Below are 23,818 nucleotides of genomic sequence, written 5' to 3'. Positions count from 1 at the left end.
ATGATTCGACTGGAAATCCTTTATAAATTAAATCACTTCTTCATTATTCTTGGGGTTGTCACATGGATTCGTTCGTGCAAAGAAGTGACCTTTTATTTTTTCCCAGGTATTGTTCGAATCGAAGATAGTGTTTTCTCTTTTCTTCGTTTGTCCCCATTAGTTCGATTTCATTAGTTTTTATGGACTGAACCCTTTGATCCTAGCGAATTTGATGCACAATTCCTTGATAATGAAGCTGATGGGCTCTCCCCATTATGATCGGAAATGATTGATATTCGTAGCCTATTTTTTTCGTGGGTCATTCTCTCTATTGTCTCCATGTTTTTTTCTTCGGTCATAGGGTTTCGTATCCTCCAAAATTTGTTGCCGGTTTGCATTTTTGGGTTTTTGGGGAGCACCCAGTTTGGTTTTTCTTCGTTTCTTAGTGCGTGTTAATTGTTGCAAGTTTCTGTAGTACCATTATTTCATCTTGTTGCGCAACTGTTCTGATTTCGATTTTGATCCATTGTTTCTTAGTAAATGGCCTAAAAGTTGATTGCCATCTTTCTGTTTATGCAATTGATCTTGATGGAGCTAGTTTTTAAGGGTTGGGGAGTTCTTTACAGGTTTTAGATGAAGTTGGATCGGCTCAGATTCGCTTCTTTTATTGGTTTTGTTTGTTGAGTTATATAGAAGCATGATTTGCGGTTAGTGGTTTCGTTTTGCTGCCTTCTACTTGCGAATCTATAGGTCTGTTTTATGTTATTGTGGAAATGTTGCTGCATGGAAACCTTTTGTCGTTAGTGTATATTTCAGGTTTGATGCGGAATTCTGTATCTGTCAGATTGAATTAGTGTTTTCGTAGCCTCAAAATCTTATTTGTTTTGATATAGAATGTGTTTTTAAGGGGAGCTGATCTGTTTTCATCCTATTTTTTTCCCCTGAAGGATTCATTTAATACGTCCTCTTGCATCATAAGTTTTCATTTTGATTGAGCTCGAGTGAGAAGAGTAGGTGATATGGTGACTGTAGAACCTGTTTCTGAAGGCAATGATGATCATGTTGGAAGTGTTAAAGCTGATGGTAGTTCCTCTTTGGGTGTGAAGGAACCAAGTAAAGACCAGGAGGGGTATGAAACAGCTAGTGAAGGAGAAGGGGAGCAAGGTGAACAGTTGTCTACACCTGCTCCTGCTGATGACACTTATGAAGATGCACTAACTGATGAACAACTTAAAGAGGTCTTTGTCACTTCTTTTATGTTATATTTGCTCTTTGGTTACGCCTTTGATTCCTTCTTGGAAATACATTTTTAATCCTTTCAAGATAGAAAGTTATAGATTAATCTATGTCCCAATATGAATGGCTGCCATTATGTCCTTTTAGCTTGCATCTTCCTGAGATGCTGCTCTCTCCAGTTGTCTTCATCTGTTATTGTAGCACTATACATCTCGTGCCAAGTTCACCACACTTTCAGCCAGTAAATATATAAAGTGGATGCTGCCACTGTCTGATTCATTAAACTTGTCTACAGTAATTTGTTTATTCATCTCTTGAACTTTAATTTTTGCTTCTTATCCTTTTGCTTACCTCTTTGAAAACAATCAGTTTTCTAAGTTATAACACCGTTGTAGCATGATTTGCAATTTTATGTTCATTTTTGAGACTTTCCTTCATAATGAAAAAATATCTATTCACTTTCGAGCTTCACATCTCAACAATTGATTTTATTGCTGCTACCTTTGATGGTATGAGAATATTTACTATCTAAAACATGATATTGCACTTAAGATGTAACGCCCCAAAAATCCAGGACTTGTAACTTTTAGAATAGTTTAGAAAACTTTGAAATCATACGATTATCAGAGTTTAAATAGTACTTCAGCGGAAAATGATATTTTTAAAACCATAAGTCAATGGACCTTGAGCGCATTACAGCGTAAACTTTCCTTTGTCGAATTCCGCACAACTATTGAAATCAAATGGTTTCGAAATGCAGTTTCAATAATTGAGAATTTGTTCATGGGATTTTACAACTCATTATATTTGTTGAAACCAAAAAGAAGTTTACTAAAACAGTTTTTAGTAACTCAAGGTTTAATTAAAAGAGAATTTTTGAAATGCACTTTATACCAAATTTACCAACATGCCTCAGGAGCGAAACGTTAGGAAAAAATCTCTATCTTGATCTCATCACGCCATCATGCCATCGTAGACTATATCATCTATACATCACCTGCCCATAAAATGGGTCAGTTTCACGAAAAACTGATAGGTACACATACAGGACCATATAGAACATAATTAAGTAGAATAATTTAATATGTCCAGTAGACAGACAATTAAATAGCACTTTAATTTCAACAGAGTCATGGAGCAAACTATCATGAGCACAATGCTAAAATTATTACAAGCATTTCACTGGCACAAGTAGGTTAACTATTACAAACGAAGAACTGCATAAGCAATTTAACTAGCAAAATACCATGCTACATCAACCACACGCACAATTCCATAAGTATTAAAACCAGTTGCATCTATAACCTTCATACATGCATAATTCAACAAATTGTGTGATCGGATTTAAATTATGTTTCGATATTAACTGGCCAAGCGGGTATGCACAAGGCACGACTTTAGAAACAACCTAAACTGATCCGGGGGTTTATTATGCTGCGTATTTTATGATAACCCGGATAGCTGACTGAGTCTGCACCTAAGGGGACGGTCGGTGACCAAGAGAAAAATCCCCAAAGCAGCATAAACAATGGATGCATCCTGAACATGGAGGGCTACCACCTAGGATAATTATGGTAGTCCTCTTCTCCTAACTCGGATGACTGGAGAAGCCGAGTCTTTTGCTCGTAACTGCCATTAATGGCTTGTCCATCGAAGTTTTTGTACCTTCCCGTCCTCTCTCTTAACAGGAGTCAGCGGTTCGAATGAGTACATCAGGGGTAGTTAACTGAAGACCCATTCTACATACTCTGGTCTTTCGACCCAACTCGAGTATCTTGCCGGTGAAGGCGGAATCATCACCTATTTAGGTGATCTCAGCATATTGTTATTTGCACTCATCGAGGTTGCTACAACCTACTCATCCAATCATCGCAACGTAAGAAGACGTACTCGTCAAAAAGTACGGTCGGACTTGTCAAAAGTACGACTACGATGAAAGGGAAATGGTTTCACGAAAGAAACCTCAACATATATTATATGCAAAAGAATTAATACAACACAGTTTGACAAGATAAGTCTTGGATTCATTTTAATAATATTTTGCATATTTCATGATACAAGGTCGTCTCGGATCTCTCGTCCGATCAGCAAAGCACTTGACATGTTATGCATGTCTAAAAGTACGCTACACCGAAAAAGGGAGGTGCGTAGGCTTCTCAATAGAAAACCCCAACACACAACTTCATAACGATCCAAAGAATATAGGAGTGCTCATTTGACACGATTCATCCTTAAAAGCCACAATGCCACATTGAGTCATTCACACAAGACACATCACTATCCATCTTGCATCCAAAATGTATCTTAGTATCGACATGATTCGCACGACATGCGAAACTAGATTGATAAATGAAGAATGGGTCCTTCAACAAAACCCCACTCACTCATAGGCTCATACCCTTGATCGGGGTTATTCGAATTGGTTCGCAACTCGAATCGGAGTTATAAAACATTTCTCCCAAGTGTGTAGACTTGGGAGGGCCCAAATGTGACTTCGCAATCCTGCGAGGCTTAAAACTTAACTTTGCAAAAGCTGTGCAAATTTGAAGAGCACTGGGTTCGCAGAAGGAAACCCTCTTTTAGAGAACTGCAATGCACAAGCACAACTTCTAGTGTTTTGAAAACAAGTGAAATCAGGATAGGCACAAGACTATATTTATGTAGTTACATATTTACCATAAATGTGAGCATATGCAGGTCATAACACGACAACAAGCAACTCTCGACTTGCGATGCCGCACATCGAAGGAAAAGCACACAAGTAACACACGAGGTACCAAAACCATACCTTGACCACTTAGATAGGCAAACACATAAGGTCATAAGTAATACATGAGACCTGAAGTCGTACCTCACTCAAAGGAAACGTGCAGGCAAAAATATATGTAAACAAACAAGGGCATATGTATTTCAAGAAGTACAAAACCACACCTCAAACTCATAAACAACTACGTGAAATGATAATCGAAGAATGAGATTGTACATCGACCCATGAGCATGCAAACAAGAAAATACGCAATGCAGAAGCAATATAACTCTAAGCATGTCTAGCATGGGCATCTTAATTATTTCAACTTAATTAGGTTCATCTATTGCCCTTTTGTGCGACTTTACCCTACCTCGGAAAGTTGCGAGGTTGCGATAGTCTCTGAGCGTAGGTAAGCACGAACTCGAGCCACGGAGGGCGAGCAAGGTCCACCGTTCAACCTGAAGGTCATCGAGAAGGCAGCGGCAGCAGTGATGAGGTGATGAACGAGAGGGGATGGTAGTCACCGGTGGCCTGCTAGAGAAGGAGCCGGCACGTGATGGGGGTTGCCGAAAATCGCAACGAGAGAGAGGCGAGGGTCGCGAGGTTGGGATGCCGACGAAAGGGGCTCGGGTTGGCTGTGGCGATCTCTGACAGGAACCCACCACCTGCCAGAAACGCAGAAGAGAGGGGGTGCGACTATCCTCCCCCTCCTACGATGCTCTTAAAGAGCTCGAGGAGGGCCGAAAATCGGGGAAACCCTCAAGGGTTTCCCCTTATACTGTTGAGTGGGTGGGGGTGCGGCGCACAAGGGAGAGGGTTTGTTTTTAAACAAATCCTCCCCCTGCGTCGGGTTTTAAAACCCTAACGAGAATGGGCCTGGGTTGGGTCCAGACCCGACCCGGCTCGAGTCCGAAATTTTTTTACATGGGTTTTACATAAGATGTTCATGCTGTCACATTTTAATGGTAGAACCTTCTGAGATGAAGAAACATCACATGGTCAACTTATCAATAGAGATCCAGATGGGGAAATATCAATTTTGTGGTGTTGATTGATATTTTCCCATCTGGATCTCAATCAATAATTTTGTGATGTAATGCTTTCTTCTTCTCTGAAGGTTCTACTATTAAAATGCTAATAGTTTTCATTTGGGTTTATGACGCACCTCTTTTTTAAGAAACCATTTCTTGATGATGATGATTTTATTGTATTTCACTGAGGTAGTTGTACTTTATTTCTAAATTATGAACTCAATGTAGCATATCTCTTATCCCTTATGAAAGTGGTAAATAGGAAAAGCTAACCTCTTCTATTCCACACCAAGTTGGTGAAAACATGATGATACAAAACTCAGAAGTCACAGAAAACACATGAATTTTAAGTGTAATTGTCTGGTATGCTGCAAAAACCTTGCTTTTTTTTTTCTTAATCATTGTATTTTAACTAAATCTGCTCTGATGGTCGATTTGTTTTGTTTGATACAGAGAGCGCTAGCTCAAGCAAATGATGCAAAAGCTGAAGGTAATAAATTATTTAGTGCTGGACGCTATGAAGATGCATTGTCACAATACGCCCATGCTTTGGAACTTGCCCTTGAAGCACCTTTATCAACTGAAATTCGTTCAATCTGTCATGCAAATCGAGCAATCTGCTTTTCAAAATTGGTATGTTGCTCCTATAACAATATGGATAATGTCAAGCATTACAGAAAAGCATAGAGATCATTATATATTTTCTTTCAAAAGCAGTAATACTTGAACCTTTGAATCTGATTTTGTAATAAATGGTAAATTACCTAAGAAAGTGATAACTGCAACAGATTTCTTTTCCTGTGTGTATCTTATACTTTGCATATTGAAAGCGTAAGAGTTATATTCTTCATTTCGAGGCAAGTGAATTATATGATTTTAACGTTATGCAAGAGATAAATACCCAAAAAAAAAATTGCAACTTTTCTGTCAATGTGATTTATCAAGGATGTGGTGTTTATCATATTTTGCATCCTTGGAGTGGCATTGGATAAAGTTTTCATTTTTCCTGAGTGTTACTGCTTATACAGTTGAAATGTAGCCTTCGACATTTCACATGCTAATGCCATTATTTTGATTTCCATCTATTAGCCTCTTATTTTCCATTTATCAGCTAATGAGAACCTGGGATTTCATTAGAATGTCTTCTCTTGATTTGGAGTAGTAATTTCTGTTTGAATTTGTAACTCATACATACCTTAAATACTTGTCAGGGAAGATATAAAGAAACCGTGAATGAATCCACAAAAGCACTGGAGTTGAATCCAACATACTTAAAAGCTTTGAATAGAAGGGCAGATGCAAATGAAACGCTTGAGAACTTTGAAGATGCTCTTGCAGGTATTTTTGGATTTCCATTATGTTCCTCAAGTGCTAAATACGCTTTGTGAAGTTTTCAGGTTCAACATTTATGGTTTTAGCAGCTGGCCACTTTCATTTATGACTTTTGGTTATTCTGTCATCAAATATTTGGAATTATATTGAGAGAATTTTCTTTTGAACTTTTTGTTTCTAGACATGAAGAAGATTTTAGAGATAGAACCCTCCAATGAGCATGCCAGAAAATCTATACAACGTTTGGAGCCGTTGGCTGCTTCAAAGAGGGAAAAGATGAAAGAAGAGATGATTGGTAAGATTGAAGCAACCCATGTCATATACCTTTTCCTATCTAAGTTTTTACTGTCTTGGGCTCATAGCTTTCTATTTCCTTTTAGTGTTATATGTTTAAGTTATGCAATCTATTTTGACTAGTTTATGTGTAGGATGTTTTCCTGGAGGCTATGAGCTTCTTGTGTGAATAAAGATGGTGTTATTGAATGCAACTGTGTAGCTTTTGGCTTTAGTAGATTTCAACATGCGAGCACTTTGTTAATTATTTGTTTCAACACACAAATGGGGTTTTTACCAGAGTTGCCAGTCCAGGAAGCGGGAGCGGGAAGCGATACGGGAAGCGGAAGCGGGAAGCGAGGCACTTTCAAAAATTTAGGAAGCGGGAAGCGGGGGACCACTTAGGAGCGAACCGGGAAGCGTCTCGGAAGCGACATAGGAAGCGTCTCGGAAGCGACATAGGAAGCGAACCGGAAGCGACATAGGAAGCGAACCGGAAGCGACCTAAGAAGCTATAAATTTCTAAATTGTAAATTATAAGCTACAATGTTCTAAACTCTAAGTCTAACCTTAAAATTAACATAATCCACTACTTCACTTCATCATGCAAGATTCAAAATAAAAGTATACCAAAAAAATATTATAAGACCATGACAAAAAAGTAACATAAAAGTTTTTAAGTTGGACAACTCCAACTACATCATAAAAAAAAAATAATAATTCAAGAGTTCATTAATCTGTCATCTTTCTCTTCCCCTTCAAGTCAGCAATAGATCGCGAACTTTCTGATCATCACGTGCATCTTGTCCTCCACGACCATGTCTTCTGCTCCTTCCTTCATTTCCTATAATGAATACGTTAAAAAGTTAAAATGTTCAAAAACCATAATTTAAAATATAAAAAACACAATATCAACATACCTTGCCTAGGTCTTCGGCTAAAGAAACGATCAATCCGACCATGAGGAACTGATGGTCGCTCTTGTATATCTGCAGTTCTACTAGCTCTGATGAATTGATTTGTATCCTCTTGAACTTCATTTGTACGTATAATTATTGGAGGTAATGAAGCTCTTGGTTGTGCATCTTTATGTTTGGATTTGGAAATAGTGCTTGATTGTTGTGCACTATCATCCAAATCTCTCCATCGCATATCCTCTAATCTCAACGTATTTTCTTCTACAATAGGAAGTTCTGGATTGATATCCCATTTTCGACTAGGCCCTTCTTTATAGCGATTGTTGCACCTTTTATAACAAGAATATAAAATATGAATGTTAATAAACAATCAATGATAAAAAAATAGAAAAAAAATACCAAAACAAAAGTACAACACAGTTTAATTATACCTGTCAATCAATCGAAGATTGGAATGAATATACACTAAGGTATCAGCACGATCTTCATTGAGCCTATTTCTTTTAACATTGTGAATGTAACTATAGGTGCTCCACACTCTTTCTGCAGAAGATGTGCTAATAGGTTGAGATAAAACCTTAATGGCTAATGCTCTCAACTCCGGTGTATCACCACCATAAAAACGCCACCAATTAAGCACTGACATTGTAGGATTCAGTGCATCTATTCGTGCTGCATTTCGGCTAAATCTTCCACTTCTTGATGCAAAAGCCACAAGTTGTGACCTATAAAGTGTAGATAACTCTTCATTTCCAGAAGATATGACTTCAAGCGCAAGCATTGCACCGTCTAAGATATCATTATCCTTTTCTGCAAAAAAAAATGTTTAGTAACTATAACAAGAGAAATGCAAATGAAATAATAAAATAATTAAATCATTTAACTTTAAACTTTATTAAATAGATAGAATTAATTTTTTACCAGGAGAAACTCGTTTGACCCCTCCTGTTGCTGGGATTTTGAGATACTCCGACTCGTAATATTTTGGAGTAAGCATGTGGGCTAGACTATGGAGAGGCACATTCATTCTGTCCCATCTATTTGAGACAATCTTATGAATCTTTTCATATAAATCTGGTTGTCCTTTTAGATTGTCTTTGATTTCCCCCAACATGTTGTCCATGCCTTCATACACTTCACCAATTATAGGGCCTTCCTGATCACAAAATTTAATCATCTTATAGATGGGTTTTGTAATCAATAATGCTAAACGTACAGAATCCCAATATTCTTCATCAAGAACAGTTGTTTCTGTTGTAACAACCCTTTTTTTCATAATTTCATCCGTGCATGATTGCTTCCAATCACTCCATCTATCTGAAATTACTGTGAGCCTTAAGCTCTCCCTCACATCAAGCAAGCGTTTCAAAGTAGTATAATGTGAAGCAAACCTTGTTTTTGCAATCTTTATTAATTCTAATTTTTCATTGCTTCTAAAGATTGCTAGTGCTTTTGAATGATTTGTGATATACTTCACAATTTCTTTACTCTGCAAATATGTTTCTCCCAACCAATGAAACTCATGTGCCAAATCCTTGAAGATCAAATTAAGTGTGTGCACAACACAAGGTGACCAAAAAATATACTTGTACGTTTGTTTTAATTCTTCACCTGCTAACTTGCAATTTGTTGCATTGTCTGTAATCACTTGCACTACATTAGAAGGCCCCACAAGTTTAAATCCCGTTTTAAAAAACTCGACAATGTTTGCAGCTGACTGTTGCACATTAGAAAAATCGCTTGCATATAAGAACATCGAGCCAAAACAGTTTGAGGCAAGTATATTTATCAAGTGTTTGTTCTTGATATTTGTCCAACCGTCTGAGACAATGGAAACTCCAAACTCCTCAAACTTTTCTCGAAATTCATTTAACTCTATGTGAACACACTCTTTCTCACTGTCAAGCAACGTTGTTCGCGCTTTTTCATATGATAGGGGTTTATATCCGGGCACTTTACTAACTGCAGATATCATCTCTTCCCAATATGGTGATCGAAGCACATTGAAAGGTATGCCATTTGCACACAAAAATCTGATAATTTTGTGATCTACATCATCTCTTTCTACCTTTTTAAAGGTATCACGAATATCAACTGTTTTTCGGCTTCCACTAGATGATGTAGTAATACTAATAGGCTTCTTTGGAGTATCAATTCTTGATCTCCTCAACTCAAATGCACTTGATGAAACCTCCACTCGACGAACTTGCCTCTTAATTTTTTTTGCCAATTCTGCATTTTTTGCAACTTCAGGGCAAAAGGCAATCCCAACACTTTGTCCCTTTGGAGATCCCATGAGATGTGCAAAAACTCGAGTATATGACCCATGATAAATATTTTTGCAGTGCCTGCACATAAAAACTTGGGTTCCACCTTGCTTTCCTTGCCCACTCTTCTTTTGTTTCAATACATGGCGCCATAACACTGTTGTTTTATGCATGCTAGGTGGTTCATCATCTTGGTCATCTTCAGAATAGTAGTCATCCAAGTCATATTCTTCTTCATCTTCCTCATCAAAACAATTTTCGTTTCGGTCCTCAAACTGATATGGACAAGCAGAAGACCTCTTCTTGCCCTTCCCAACACCACTAGATGATTCATGCTCTAAATTGTACAAAGAATCGTCATCGTCATCAGAAGTATCGTGATCATAGCTTGAGATGGTCATTAATGAAGCAAAGAACATGCAAATATATCTGCATCATAAAAGTATCAGAATCAACCTAAAACACTTAAAAAAAGCTATTATTAACAGTAAATAATGGAGAGTGAAGAACACAAAGCATGGGGATGTAAACAAAAGACTAAGCTAAAAAAGGGGGGGAAATTACGTGCAATCTGACTATCACTGAACTAAATACTCAAACAGGCACTTCAAGTTCTAATAAGAAACAAGCAACATAAATAACTGAGAATATAGAGAGCGAGAATAGTTTGATTGAACTGCTAAATCATATCAAGAACATATAAATCCAGTTTTCTTTCAGGACTCCACTAAAGTTCAATACCCGACTCATTGGGAAATTCTCCAAGTACCCATCAACTTAATTTTGCACAAATGGAGAACATTAAAGTGCTACCAGCCTTGGCAAACATTGATCTCTGAGACAATAGACTTAGAACTGAGGTTCTAAATCATTACAATTATCTTCTTCATGATAATGTTCATTTACTATTTGTACCAGGCACCAGCTCACATCCTCCAGCAGCTCTCAGCCTCTCACTGTACATCGGACTGAAGAGATAGCTTTTAAAATGTGGGAACAGCACACTCAAATGCTCTCCAATAAAACAATAATATTGCATATTATACCCGTTATACACCAATTAGTAAAAAAATTATTCATCAGTGTAGAATAGTTAAGATCATTAAAACCATCAACAATATCATGTTATCTCTAATGATACTTCCACCCCATCCGGTGCACTGATTTTCTTTGCCAACTGATGAAGTATAAAATGAACTTCCACATACATTATCACCATCATATCATAAACAACTGAAGAGTTAAATAAGAAGCTACAGCACATAATGGCCAATGCAAATTAACAATCCAGCTATATCAGAAAAGTTTTGTGACGAATGCATACCATCTGTTTAGATAAGAAGTTAATATTACATTGCTTACGCTATCAATAGACTAGTATCATGGAGACAATAAAAAACAACCCACTGCTTCATGCAGAATGAATAAAAAAACGGTTGTGATAATGAATCAGAAACTAAAAAAACTACAAACAAACCCTTGATCTACAGTAACAAAAAAACCCTTGATAGTTATGAGAAATAGACGAGTAAAAAACCACAGTGGTTGTCAACATCGTCTGAAAAAAGGGAGAAAGGGGGGAGGACATAGGGCCACCCTCTGTCCCTATCGCCCACTGTGAGGAAAAGAGGGGGCGGAAGATAGAGGGTGTTCCTCTGTCTCCACCCGGCACCAGCACCATGAAGAAGAAGTGCGAGACATGGGGGGTGCCCTTGCCTCAGCCACCAGCAGCCATGAGAGAGTCACGGACAGATATAAACCCCGAAAAAAAAAACCCTGCGATAGATCTACACCGAGAAAGAAAAAACCCTTGATCACTTTCCCCAAAACTACCCTATTGGATCCCACTGGTGGAGGGGAGCTCGCACGACAGAGAGATAGAGAGAGTGACAGAGCGTGAGAGAGGGGGATAGCGTACCTGAAGGTGAACATCTTCATCTTCGGAAGTCGGTGGAGGCCACCGGAATTTTTTGAGGTCGCCGGAACTCGGAGCTCGCCGAAAACTCGAGAGAGAGAGAGAGAGAGAGAGAGAGAGAGAGAGAGAGAGAGAGGAGTCGAAACGCGTGAAAAAACAAAACCCTAAGCCCCTTTTGATTTTATTTTTTCACGGGTTTTATAAAATACCCATTTTAACCTCGGTAAAAAATATAAATTCATGTGTAAAAAAAAAAATTAAGGGCAAACTCGACCTTTCCATAATAGCGTCCCCCTTTAAAGGGGTATGTACCCCTTTAAAGAGGGACGCGTACCCCTTTAAAGGGGGACGCACTTCCTCAATTGAACCTGCGCTTCCCCTCGCGTTTCGGAAGCGCTGCGTTTCGCGCTTCCGAAACGCGTCCCGGGGAAGCGCGCTTCCCCTATTCTATAGGCGTTTCCGGTAACTCTGGTTTTTACCCCTATTTATACACAAGAGTTGATCTCAATAGAGTTGTTGGAACAGTCCAACAACTAGATTGATTTTGTCTATTGCTTATTGTTGGTTGATTTTGTGTTGGATACATGTTTGTTATTAATTTTAGCATTTTTTAAACATATTTTGTGTGTTTTTTAAATTTTTTTATCTGGGGTACCGCCTAGGCCTCACCTAGTCTTTTTAGGGGCTCACTGCCTAGCGCCTTTGACAACTAAGATTAATACTTAGACTTCATAAACTTCCTTAGATACTGTCATGGTGACAATGTATGTAATTGAAATGATATGTGATGAAATTGTTGATGTCAATGTAACACAGGTCCCCTGATTAATGCCATTGTTGAGATTTTCTAAGGGAGTATTTGAAATACCTGGATCTCAGATCCGAGCATCAGAGGTGGAGTCGGTCATGCTGATGTGGTGCAGGTCCCAGACCAAGATCCAAGGCACTTCAAATGAAGGACCATATATCAGGGATCTCAGATCCCTGATATAAAGGTAACAGGAGGAGGGTGTCTCAGATCAGAGATCCTTGGATCTCAAATCCTCTGATCTCCTCAGATATGAGATTCCAGTGATTCAAACACACCCTAAATGTGTAATTGTGTACTAACCTTATAGCTAGCAGATCAGAAAGCTTACTTCTTACCCTTCTCAGCATCTTGAGAAACATAAGCCAAATGAAATGTTTTTAACGATTGCCTAGAGTGGATGGACATGTTATTGCTGACCTAAGCATGGACAATAAGTTACTCCGTCTAGGTTTCCAATAGGGTGAAATACCAAGAAATACATTCTGCATATTCCTCTCCCCAGATGATACATGACTTTCTGACTGCCATTTTATTTTTATATTTATTGGAAAATAACCCTTTCCATATTAAAGAAACAGGTCCTAGTCATCAGATTTTACCAAGAGAAATGCACATTTAGGCTCTTTGTAGCTATTGCATGCACTTATGTGCTTTTGTATTGCCTTTGGCATTTATATTGTCCCTTGTAGAAATTGTACTTGTGCCTGTGCACATTGTGGTTTGCTTTCCACTTGATTTCATTATAATTCCTTGTGTGTTTTTGGGATATGCCGAAAACCAAAAAGGATATAGATGTTATGACATTAAAAAGGATAAACTTGTTTTAGGAAATGTTACTTCTCTTGAAAAAGAAAATTGATTTGATATGGTTGAGTCTAAGGAAGAGTGTGAGTGTAGCTTTTTTTTTTTATTTAGCTAATGAGCATGATAATAATCTTGATAATGATGTGCATGAGCATGATAATAATCTTGATAATGATGTGCATGAGCATGATAATATTGATATTCATGATGTGCATGAGAATGACAATAATGACATTCATGATGCACATGAGAATGAAGGTGATGTCCATAACAGTGTAGATGAATCCCATAATAATACATAAGTTTATAGCTATCGTATTAGTGATCATCGTTCATGTGCCTTAGAGAAATATTCTCAAAATCAAGAAGTAGGTCAATCTAGCATTAAAAGATCAATAAGGATATCCAAAGTACCTAGTAGATTTGTCTTATAAATCTTTTGAACCAAAGTATAGAGCATGTCTCATGGTCGTTTACTTATATGTAGAGCCATCTTTTTTTAATGAAGTTAAGAACCACAATGAATGGATTAAAGCTATGGACAATGAATTAGAAGTCCTATAAAGTGCTAAAACTTGATAAATTCAATCATTACCCATAGGTAAGAAACCCATAGGATGTACATGGGTCTACAAAATTAAAACCAATTGTGATGGATTGTTAGAAAGATACAAAACTTAGTTAGTGACGGAAGGATATAGTCAGGAATATGAAATAGACTATGAAGAAACATTTACCCTGGTAACTAGGATGATTATTTTTAGATCATGTAACGACCTCAACTCATTTCCATTGAAAAGTGGGTTTTTTTTAAAACAATTGCGAAAACCAAAACTCAAGGATATGGGACCTCACAGACTTAACAACTTCCAAACCAAAGGGAATCTTTACATTGAACCAATCAATCAAAAAGCTAATTTTATTAATCAATAATCAAAGTTTGAGAATAAAATTAAATTAAAGCATAAAATCCCTGAGCTACACTGTCCAAGAGTAACTGAAGTAAGTCACACGATCTCGGAGGCTCCTTGTGGCAGTTATCCCCATCACTGAGCTCCAGGTCCTGTGAAAAACATACGAAGTACTGGGTAAGAATCAAAGGTTCTTTGTATGAATTCCTTTAAAAATTCAAATAAGCAAGAAAAACGCATAAATCAAATTCATGCAAGTATTTAGAGAAGATATAACTACAAACATCTCATACATCAATTACTATTAAAGCATTTGAAAGCAATTATTATGCAATAACAATTTCTTACATGAAACAAAAACGAGTAAGAATGCATGATTTAATGCAGAACAATAAATATGCATAATTCCAATGCACATGCATAAACAATTTAGTAAGTTTCTCTTTTTGCATGCATGTTCCTATTAAATACACACAAGTTTAGTTATACTTTTTCATTAAACCCGCAGATACTCAAAATTAACACCACAATTTTCGAAGTCCAAAAAAGGTTCTCAGTAATAGCTTATACACAATTTGTATTTTATTATTGGGTTTCACACTTGTTCCTTGACCGATATCAGGAATCAATACTATTCATCAAAACATTAAAAATCAACATCTAATGTCGGGACACCAGGAAAATCAATATTCACTTATGTCACTTTCTTAGTATATCAATAACAACACTTGTGTCTACGACACCACCCTCAGGCAAAGTGACTGAAAACTCTTTAAAACCTTGGCCGGGAGACGAATCACCATATTGGGTTTAGGGGCATAATTGCAAATGGAGCTTTAATATCCTTACGGTTTCCCCAAAACCGCCATCCAGGATTGCCTCACTGCAGAAGGGACATCCAGAAAGAAAAATGTTAATTACATTGTTTATCTCTTTTATCTTTTTAACAAAAGTCAAGTTCTTTACACAAGAACCATTTTGCAAATTAATATGCAAAACTCAACACGGGACCTTGGCCCGTTACAATTTTTAACAATGCAATTAAATTAGAAAGTCAATCATTTCAAAAGTGAATTTTGCAACACATAAAGACAAATCTTGGAACAACACATGCTCCTGGCCCACATGGCTTACAGTGGTTCACAGTTGACCACCGATGCATCTTATGCAAAATCCTGTGAATATGTAGCCATACAATTATTCAAATATGTCCACAATGTACATTCATTCAAACACAACAGGAATGTAAATATAAACAATTTGCATACGCATACTAACATATGTTTGCAACATACGTCTTCATGATCCATTTTATTCATAAGCTCTCAAACATGCACATGATCATAATTATGCAAACATCAAAATGAATTTCAGAATTTTCAATGTGTATGACATGCACAACTGCACGTTGATCAAATCAAAATCATATTTATGTATCATTTCACAAAGAATAAATACATCAATATTAGACGTGTACCCTGATCAAATTCATGTACTAGTCAACTATGCAGAAATTCCTTATCGAGCCAACAACTAGGGCTGCTCCATGTATATGGTCAAATTCATGTACATGGGTCGGTCAATGATGAAATTGCATATTTTCAGCATATTGGCTGATTCTTTTACATGATCAAAATCATGTATATGGGTCAGCCAAACCCAATATTACTTTCATAACAGCCTGTACTAGGTGTTGACTGATCCATGTACATGATCAAGAGCATATGCATGGGTCAGCCAGAGTATAAAGCATGTATATATGAGCCTGCGCATTGTGCTGGCTGCATACATACATCAATAAAACTTAACCTAATGCAGATGCAAGAGCAAATAATTCAAATAATTGCATTGTAATGCATTAGCATGTGATTCAAAAAACATAGTATTCTGATGCATAAACAGAATGAACCAAGTTTGAATCAGGACCAATAATTTTCAGCTATTCATGCATGTAACAGAATCGATTTTAATCAAACATTGAAAGAATACATACCCGGTAGATTTGGACCAGATCTGCCCGAGTATCCACTCAGCAGGTCTGAACCAGATCTGCGTGTTCAAATGAATAGCAAGTCTAACCAGATTTGTGCCCTGATGCATATGACAGAATCTGGTCTGGTTTGCCAACGTATACAAGTTGGCAGACCTGCCTAGGTCTGTCTACATGCATGAGCACATAAATCTGATAAATACAACAACTTAGAAACATGCTAAACAGGAAAATATTGAGCTCATAAACAGTTTGGCAATTCCTAAAACCAAAACAAAATTTAACTCATGTGCCGATATCAAAACTAGTTTTGAACAGCCTAACTGTGTCCAATATAGTTTTAATAATCAATATTCATGACAACCTCAAAATAGCATTACTAGGAAACATTGAAAGTGCTGGAAATTATGAAATAACGTATTTCATCTTAACATAAAACCGACTCTACTATTTCTTCTCTCAGCCAGCCACTGATTTTCTGCATATGCAAATAGGTTTGAATGACAATTTTAAAACAAAGTCATATCAGCAACTCATAGGATAGTTTGCGAACATAGTTATTTCAGAAAAGAAAAGGTTTAATGGCAGCATAAAGGAGCCCGTAACAAGTCTGGTTTGGATCAAATCTGATCCAAAACCAGACCCAATGACAGTAGGTCATGGGTTTTTCAAAGGACAACCCCACACAATGTTTCGTATGACTTAAAAACAGTAATATACTTGGCATGCTCAATCACTACGAAACTAGAAATCTCAAACAAGTCTTGGGATCACCGTAGATCCAATCATTCCTTCCGAGTAACCGACTCGGGGTACAAATAGTTGTATCTAGCAACGCACAAATAGAACACAAGTTTTATAGACATGATTTGTGCTCGAGAAGTCGGGCCTTGCACAAAGATCTTCTCGAGCTTGTAGTGCTTGTACGTAATTTCGCACCTTTTCAAAAGGCGCAAAATGCGTTACGTGCACCTGCACGCCCCGCCAGGCTTGCCTGAGGACGGCAGCTAGAACAGAAATGTAATAGCCAATCTAATATAGTGCAGGACTGGGTCCAGTTTACACCGAGTGACCCAAGCAGGGAACCGGGTCTGTACCTGGGGATTGATGATCGGATCCAGGTGGTGGATCTGATCTAGATAATGGTACCAAGGCGCAAGAGTGAAACACCCCTGACGAGCCCGGGCCAGAGCTTCTCGGATCCAACTCCAATGCATAGGCGACCCGGATCACGTTTCGGGTCCATTACTGGACCCGAGACCCGGGTCCGCCCGTAGCCTTTAAAAACCCTCTCCTAGGGTTTTTGTGGGGGGATTTTGATTAAAGTTTTTCGACAGCCTTCCTTTCAGCCTGTTTTGTTTCTGTCTTTTTTTTAGCAGCATGTTTCTTTGTTTGACGTGGTTTCCTTCTTGCAGATTTTCCTTTTGCATTTATTCTTTTGTCATTACGTCTTTGCTGCTTCTTTTTTCCCCTATTTGTTATTGCCTTCAGCTAGTTACTTGGGAGGAGGGGGGGGGGGGCATCGCCGGTGCTGCCGCACGCAGGGAGCGAGATAAGGAGAGCGGAGGAGGAAGGGCATGCGAGGGTGCAGAGGGGGGAAGAATGCAATTCCGCGACTGAGCGAGGAGAGATAAAGACGAGCGTAAAGAAGAAAATTTTAAAGGGAAAACCCTTAGGGTTTTCCCTGGAGTCGGTTCGAATCCGAGTCGGGTCCGGATCTGATCCGAGCCTGTTTTTTTTCATGTAAAAAGGGGGGTTTTACATTCTCTACCTTTCTTGAACCTATTTAAGGACTCTACTAAGGAGTCTTAATTAGTTTACAAAAATTGAAATTTGGAATTAATTAAAATTATGTATTTAGTTATTTGTTTATTATTTATTAATAATTAAATATCCAGAAACTTCTAGAGGGTACCTTATCCCTCTGGGAGCCTTTTTAACTCAAGTTATCTTCAATTTAAATATAAAAATTGAATTTAAAGTTGTATTTTCATTGGGTATGGGTTTTGGATCTAGATTCATATCCAAGATCCAAATCCATATCCAAACCCCAATTGGATCCTAGGTTGGATTAATTCCAGATTAATATGGGTCTTGGACAGAGTCCAAATCTATATTAATTTGGATCAAAAGCATTGGATCTAGTCCGATCCAAATCCTGACCCGGCTCATCGAGGTGGTTCTTTTTCGAGAAAATGAAATTTTCGAGTCAACCGTAGCTCGAATTCAGAAAAGTAAAATATCATTACGCTCAAAATTTCGAGACGCATCCAGCAAGATATAACTTGAATTTTTGCCTCTAAAATTCATCCAAAAATAACCTGAATTTCGCTTGAATATAAAGGTTGAAAATAAAACTTTTTCTCACGTTTTAAGTGGCTCGTTTAGGCCTTGACAATGAGACTTGGGCCAAGCCCAAACTCAAAAGCATCGGCCTAAAATCAAGATTCTACCGATTTTTCCCATATACTTAGCCAAATTTTTGAAAAAAATCTCAAAATGACAGTGTGAAAATATGCGATATTACATTTTTTATTCTGAAAATTATTCTGATTTCGTTGATTTTGGTATTGGGTCACATTGGCTGAAGGGTTGATCACATCTTTGTGGTTTTCTTGTTCCACAATTTGGGCCTCCTCACTAAGAAGCAAACTATGTAACTCAGATACAGTAAGCGGACTAGACCAAGTGGAGAGGGATGATTTGAAAGCTTTATATTCATTGGAAGTGTTATTTAAAACGTGCCTCAAGGCGCAAAAAACATGCCTCGCCTCAAGGTGAGGGGCTTTATGCCTTGAGGCGCATGTACAAAGCGCAAAAGCCCCGAGGCGTGCGCCTCATACGTCTTGAGGTGCGCCTCAAGCCAAGGCGTACACGCCTTGAATTTTGGAATTTTGTTTATTCTTTGCTTTCTAGGGTCACTCTAAAGCCAATCGGATATTTTACCTATATGTTCCACAAGAGGCACTTCTGGATGTTGCGTCATCATTGGCTGAGAATGCTCAAACTAGAAGAGGTTGGAACTGAGTAATAATTGAGAAGCCTTTTGGCTTTGATTTGTAGTCTTCCTTTGTGTTGACACAGTCCCTTCTTTCAAATTTTGAAGAGAAGCAGATGTACAGGTCTATATCTTGTTATTATTTCAAGTGTGCCTATTCATCTTCTCTCTAGTAGATTATTGCTTGAATTAACTGGAGCCTTATTCAACAAAAGCTAAAATATATGTAGTATGTTTTCATGCCTTTCCCAACTTATTTCAGAATCGATCCATAAGAAACCGGGTCTCAAACATAAGCCCTGGAAAAAAATTCTTCTGGGGCCGCTTACTGATTAGTATGGTATGAGTTTTCCTTTAACATATTAATTAGTATGGTATGAGTTTTCCTGATTAGTTCACATCTTATTTCTTTTCAACAAATTAAGGTTCTATTGCATTTTGTAATCTATATCTTATTGTGAACTCCAAATTGATGCTTTTGGATAAGTTACTTCTTTTTAATGCAATGTTTCCTTGTTTCCTTTCTATTTTGCTCAATTACAAGAGTACTTGTATTTTCAGATGAATTAAAGCCTGTTTTTCAAGATTTACTTGGATTTTCTGATTTAGCATGCTCTCTCTCTCTCTCTCTCTCTCTCTTTTGCACGTGTGCATGCAGACACAGAAAAACACATGCCTACACGAGCATGTGTGCAAGCACGGTTGCATTTGGACACATACACATGGCTACAAGAGCATGTGTGCAACCATAAATACCTGTATCTCCTGTATCCTATATGATCCTATGCATACATATGGGCACATGCATACCCTTCATAGTTTCATGCTTTTTAATGCTTATGGACAGGGAATAGGTTTTTAAGAAATCTCGGTTGACTGTTAATTTCAGGGAAGTTGAAAGAACTGGGCAGTTCTGTCTTAGGGCGGTTCGGTATGAGCTTGGACAACTTCAAGGCTGTCAAAGACCCTAATACTGGATCGTATTCTATTTCATTTCAACAGTAAACTTTTGTTACATATCCATCTCACCCGGGAAAAGAGAGAGAAGGTTATATCATAAATAAACATACCTAGGAAGGAACAACTTTCCTCTTGTTCACTACAGAGTGCTGGGCAGGTTTTCATCAGTGAACACTGTGCTGCAGGAACCACGTTATTGTATTTTGGATGGTAGCTTTATATTTTGGAGGGCTGTGCTGTTAACAATGCGCTTGGAGATGCTAGTCTGTGACTGCAAGTTTCAACTTCTTCAGACCTCTATCAAATTGTCTAGTTGAGGCTGAACTTGTGTTGCTGGATAGATCCTTAATTTGAATCTTTGTGCTTTGCCTGGAAGGTTTTTTCTCTTTTTTGCTCATATATTTCATGTCTCTTTAGTTGACATGCAACTTGTGCTCACTTCTTGGTCATTTATGTTTCAATTTGTGTGATGCCCTCGCTTGAAAAATGAATGGTGGAAATGCTGCTCTTAGTAGATACCACAACTGCCCTTACCTCAAGTGAATTGTGTTCATGCTCCCTCTCGCAGTATGAAACTTCACATACTTTGCCTGAGGGATATCGTTCTTGATCATTGTTTGTGAGTTGGGACATAGTACACTGTACTGTGATGGCCCTCACTTGTCTGAGCAATGAATGGTAGAAACCTAAGTGGTATTTGATTTTTGCTTCAGTTTCCATCATCTCTTGCTTAGATTTTGGGTGGTTGAGATGCCTGGTACCCTTTGATGAAAGGGATCTGAAATATCTATTTTACTAAGTTCTTTCTCTCTCTGTCTCTCATTTTGAATCAACCAATATCCCACTTTAGATCTTAAGATTTAAATGTGTGTATATCATGGTTACAGATCCATGTTTTTGGAAACTAGAAATAGTAAAATTTGAGAAGAAAACGGAAGTCCAAATTTTCATCTCAGGCCTTTTCTATTCATTCTGCATGCCAGAGGGATCATTGTACTATGTTATTTGCTAAGCATCAATCATGTTGATTCTTTTGTAGGATTTCTTGTATTTCAAATTCCAAGTGGTACTTGCTTCATCCCATTACTTCTGCAACTACCTGAGTGGTGGTTATTCAATGGGGAAATGATTATTATATGACAAAAATAACACATTTTTCAAAATGCTCTACAATTTTTGAATTTTCTCTAGATATGCAAGTTTCCTCTCAAATATCTAAATATGTGAATTTTCTCTTAAATATGAGATTTTTTTTTTAAATATGTGATTATTTTCTCAAATATGTGAATTTCTTCTTAAATATGTGAATTTTTTTTACACATTTGCGAATGTCTTCTTGCCTGTGCCCTTTATGATATTTTATTAAAAGGACATTTTGGGGATATTGTCAACCATGAGTTGAGAAAATCTTTAAATTGTGTACATTTTTTAACTAAATACTCTGACATTTGCGAATGTCTGACTTTCGCATGCGAATGTCCTCATACATTTGTGAACATCCTCTTGTCTGTGCCCTTTATGTGGTTTTAGTAAAAGAAATTCGCACATTTTGGAGACCTTGCAACTTATGGTTGTAAATGTTGTACTGTATTTTCTAATGTTAGACCAAGGGCCTCCTTGTGCTGCTAAAGGTAAAAAAAACTTTAGCAACTTAATAAATTTATCAATTATGATTACAATCTCCGGGCAATCAAACAATTCCTTAAAAAATAGTTTCATTATAGGTGGATACGTCAACTCTTAGGGCCTCTTTCCATTCAATATTCTTTTCCTAGATTGTGGGCTTCTTAAGTTTGATCATTTTGAGATTCCCTAGAACTAGGATCCTTATAATTATATGTTTTTGGAGACTCAATTTTTTCTTTCATTAAAAGGGGCATACCTAGTGCGGTCCTGCACTTAAGATGGGAGGATGGATTTGTTTGGTCCTTTCTCCTTTTTTTTATGCAAGATTGGTGCCAGAAGAATTCAAACTTGTGTTTGCAGGTAGACAGCACTTCACCATATACGCCTGTAAAAGAAAGCACTTCACCATTTACACCAAAATTAAAGTTCTTATATGGGGCCACTATATGGTATCTCGTGATATTTTGAAATTTTTGGTTCTTGGAAAAAAATCAGCATATGTAAAAATAAGTTATTGCAAAAACTATTGTCTCATTAATTTCATGATAAAAAACGTGACATTTCACAATAGGCTACATTTTAAAAACATTGTATATGTTTATGTTGGCTTTAAATACTGGCGATATTTGTAGCTAGTTTTAACCCATGCACATGCTAGTGATAGGATGGCCATATGAATCAATTTACCAATGAAATGATGTCACGTTCCAAAAGTCAGGTGATAACATCCTCCATACCATCCCCAGTTTGGTCACCCAATTTGTCGCCTCCCTTGCATCAGGCCCTCCATTTTTAGGAAAATGAAAAAAAAAACAGAAAGAAAAAGCACATTTGGAATAAGAAACTGATTGCAACACTGTTACGTGTCTTTTTGCACATGGACATGAGGATGTATACAGATGTGATATGAATTCGAGACATGACTAATTTTTACAGAAAAAGGTCAGGCACAATGATATGTAGGGGAGGACTGTGCAACCAAAAAAAGGTGCAACACCTATAACCGATGATGATCAGGCAAAGTTCTTTCTCTAACAGTTGAGTTTTTTTATTGATCGGGATCTAAATATTGCATTTTTATCATTTATTTAGGAAACATATTTTAGATTATGAATTTTTGACATTTAGATGCATATTTTAAAGCGCTAAAAATCAACGGCTGACAATAGTTTGTATTGTAAAATTGTGAGCCGTTCATTTTTCATGTTTTGAAAAACACGTCTACATGTAAAATCTTCATGTAAAGCATATTTCTTATTACATACATTATAAAGAACAAAAAGATAAGATCCTATAGATGAAACACTCAAAACCGGAGAAGGATAGCCATCCAATCATCATTGGTTATAGATAGATGTTGCACCTCCCTTTGGTTGCATGGTCCCCTTTTTATATAATTAATAAATAAAACATATTTTTAACATTTTAATGTATGACATATATTACTAAAAATAAATATAAAAAGATGATTAAAAGCTATAAAACAGTGTCAAACACTTCTCTTTTCAGGATAGCTAGAGAAAGCCACCTCACTTGCAAGCTCATTGGTGTAAAAACTCTAGGTCCTCCTTGCCAAACAAGCAGTAGGCCCATCTTCGGCCTCACAGCAAGATACATACACTTTGTGAGTTTCAAAACTCGTGATGTTCTTTCAACATGGTGACATTCATGAGTTAACCTACCAGATGAACGAAAGGCCTCGATGGGCATCAGCGTTGAAAACACCATGTCATGTTCTTTAAGGACAGGACCCAAACTTAACATGTTCCTATGATATAGGTCAACTTCTAAGTTCTAATCGGTAACCTACCTAAGTTCAATGTTGATAATATCTATTTTCAAATAAAGCTTATGCTATTGGAGTTCAACCAGTAACGGTAATGCATATGAAGATAAAGTAGAACAGATTATGAGACTGGCTACCAACTTTATTTAGATTCAGTCATCCCATTGACTAACAGCCACCATGATTTTGCTTGCTTGCAGTATTAGGACCATAAAAATCCTCAAGAGAGCACC

The 23,818-nt window shown here is 37.3% G+C and overlaps 1 protein-coding gene across 3 annotated transcripts; it reads left to right on the top strand.

Annotated features, from left to right (window-relative positions):
• LOC149831128 (uncharacterized) lies at nucleotides 1-20,548 on the top strand. 3 transcript variants are annotated; one of them, XM_090013691.1, is made up of 7 exons: nucleotides 1-106; nucleotides 927-1,217; nucleotides 5,449-5,628; nucleotides 6,207-6,333; nucleotides 6,509-6,622; nucleotides 20,103-20,261; nucleotides 20,359-20,548. In XM_090013691.1, the coding sequence occupies exons 2-6, from the start codon at nucleotides 999-1,001 to the stop codon at nucleotides 20,216-20,218; spliced, it is 756 nt and encodes a 251-aa protein (XP_089869817.1). In that variant the 5' UTR covers nucleotides 1-106; nucleotides 927-998; the 3' UTR covers nucleotides 20,219-20,261; nucleotides 20,359-20,548. The 3 variants fall into 3 exon arrangements, with proteins under 3 accessions (XP_089869817.1, XP_089869815.1, XP_089869816.1); XM_090013690.1 differs by lacking the exon at nucleotides 1-106 and adding an exon at nucleotides 159-686; XM_090013689.1 differs by having other exon boundaries at nucleotides 20,103-20,548.
• The last annotated feature ends 3,270 nt before the right edge of the window (nucleotides 20,549-23,818 follow it).

The sequence above is a fragment of the Nuphar pumila genome, chromosome 7, assembly GCF_984573655.1.
Source record: "Nuphar pumila chromosome 7, dmNupPumi1.hap1.1, whole genome shotgun sequence".
Lineage (NCBI taxonomy): Eukaryota > Viridiplantae > Streptophyta > Magnoliopsida > Nymphaeales > Nymphaeaceae > Nuphar > Nuphar pumila.
This window is presented reverse-complemented; position numbering and strand designations above follow the sequence as displayed.

Bases quoted from the DNA above. Each gene is read 5' to 3' on its own strand.
- LOC149831128 (XM_090013691.1), top strand. From the start codon at position 999: ATGGTGACTGTAGAACCTGTTTCTGAAGGCAATGATGATCATGTTGGA. The intron at 5,629-6,206 runs GTATGTTGCTCC...AATACTTGTCAG, and splicing joins CAATCTGCTTTTCAAAATTG to GGAAGATATAAAGAAACCGT. The intron at 6,334-6,508 runs GTATTTTTGGAT...TTTTGTTTCTAG, and splicing joins CTTTGAAGATGCTCTTGCAG to ACATGAAGAAGATTTTAGAG.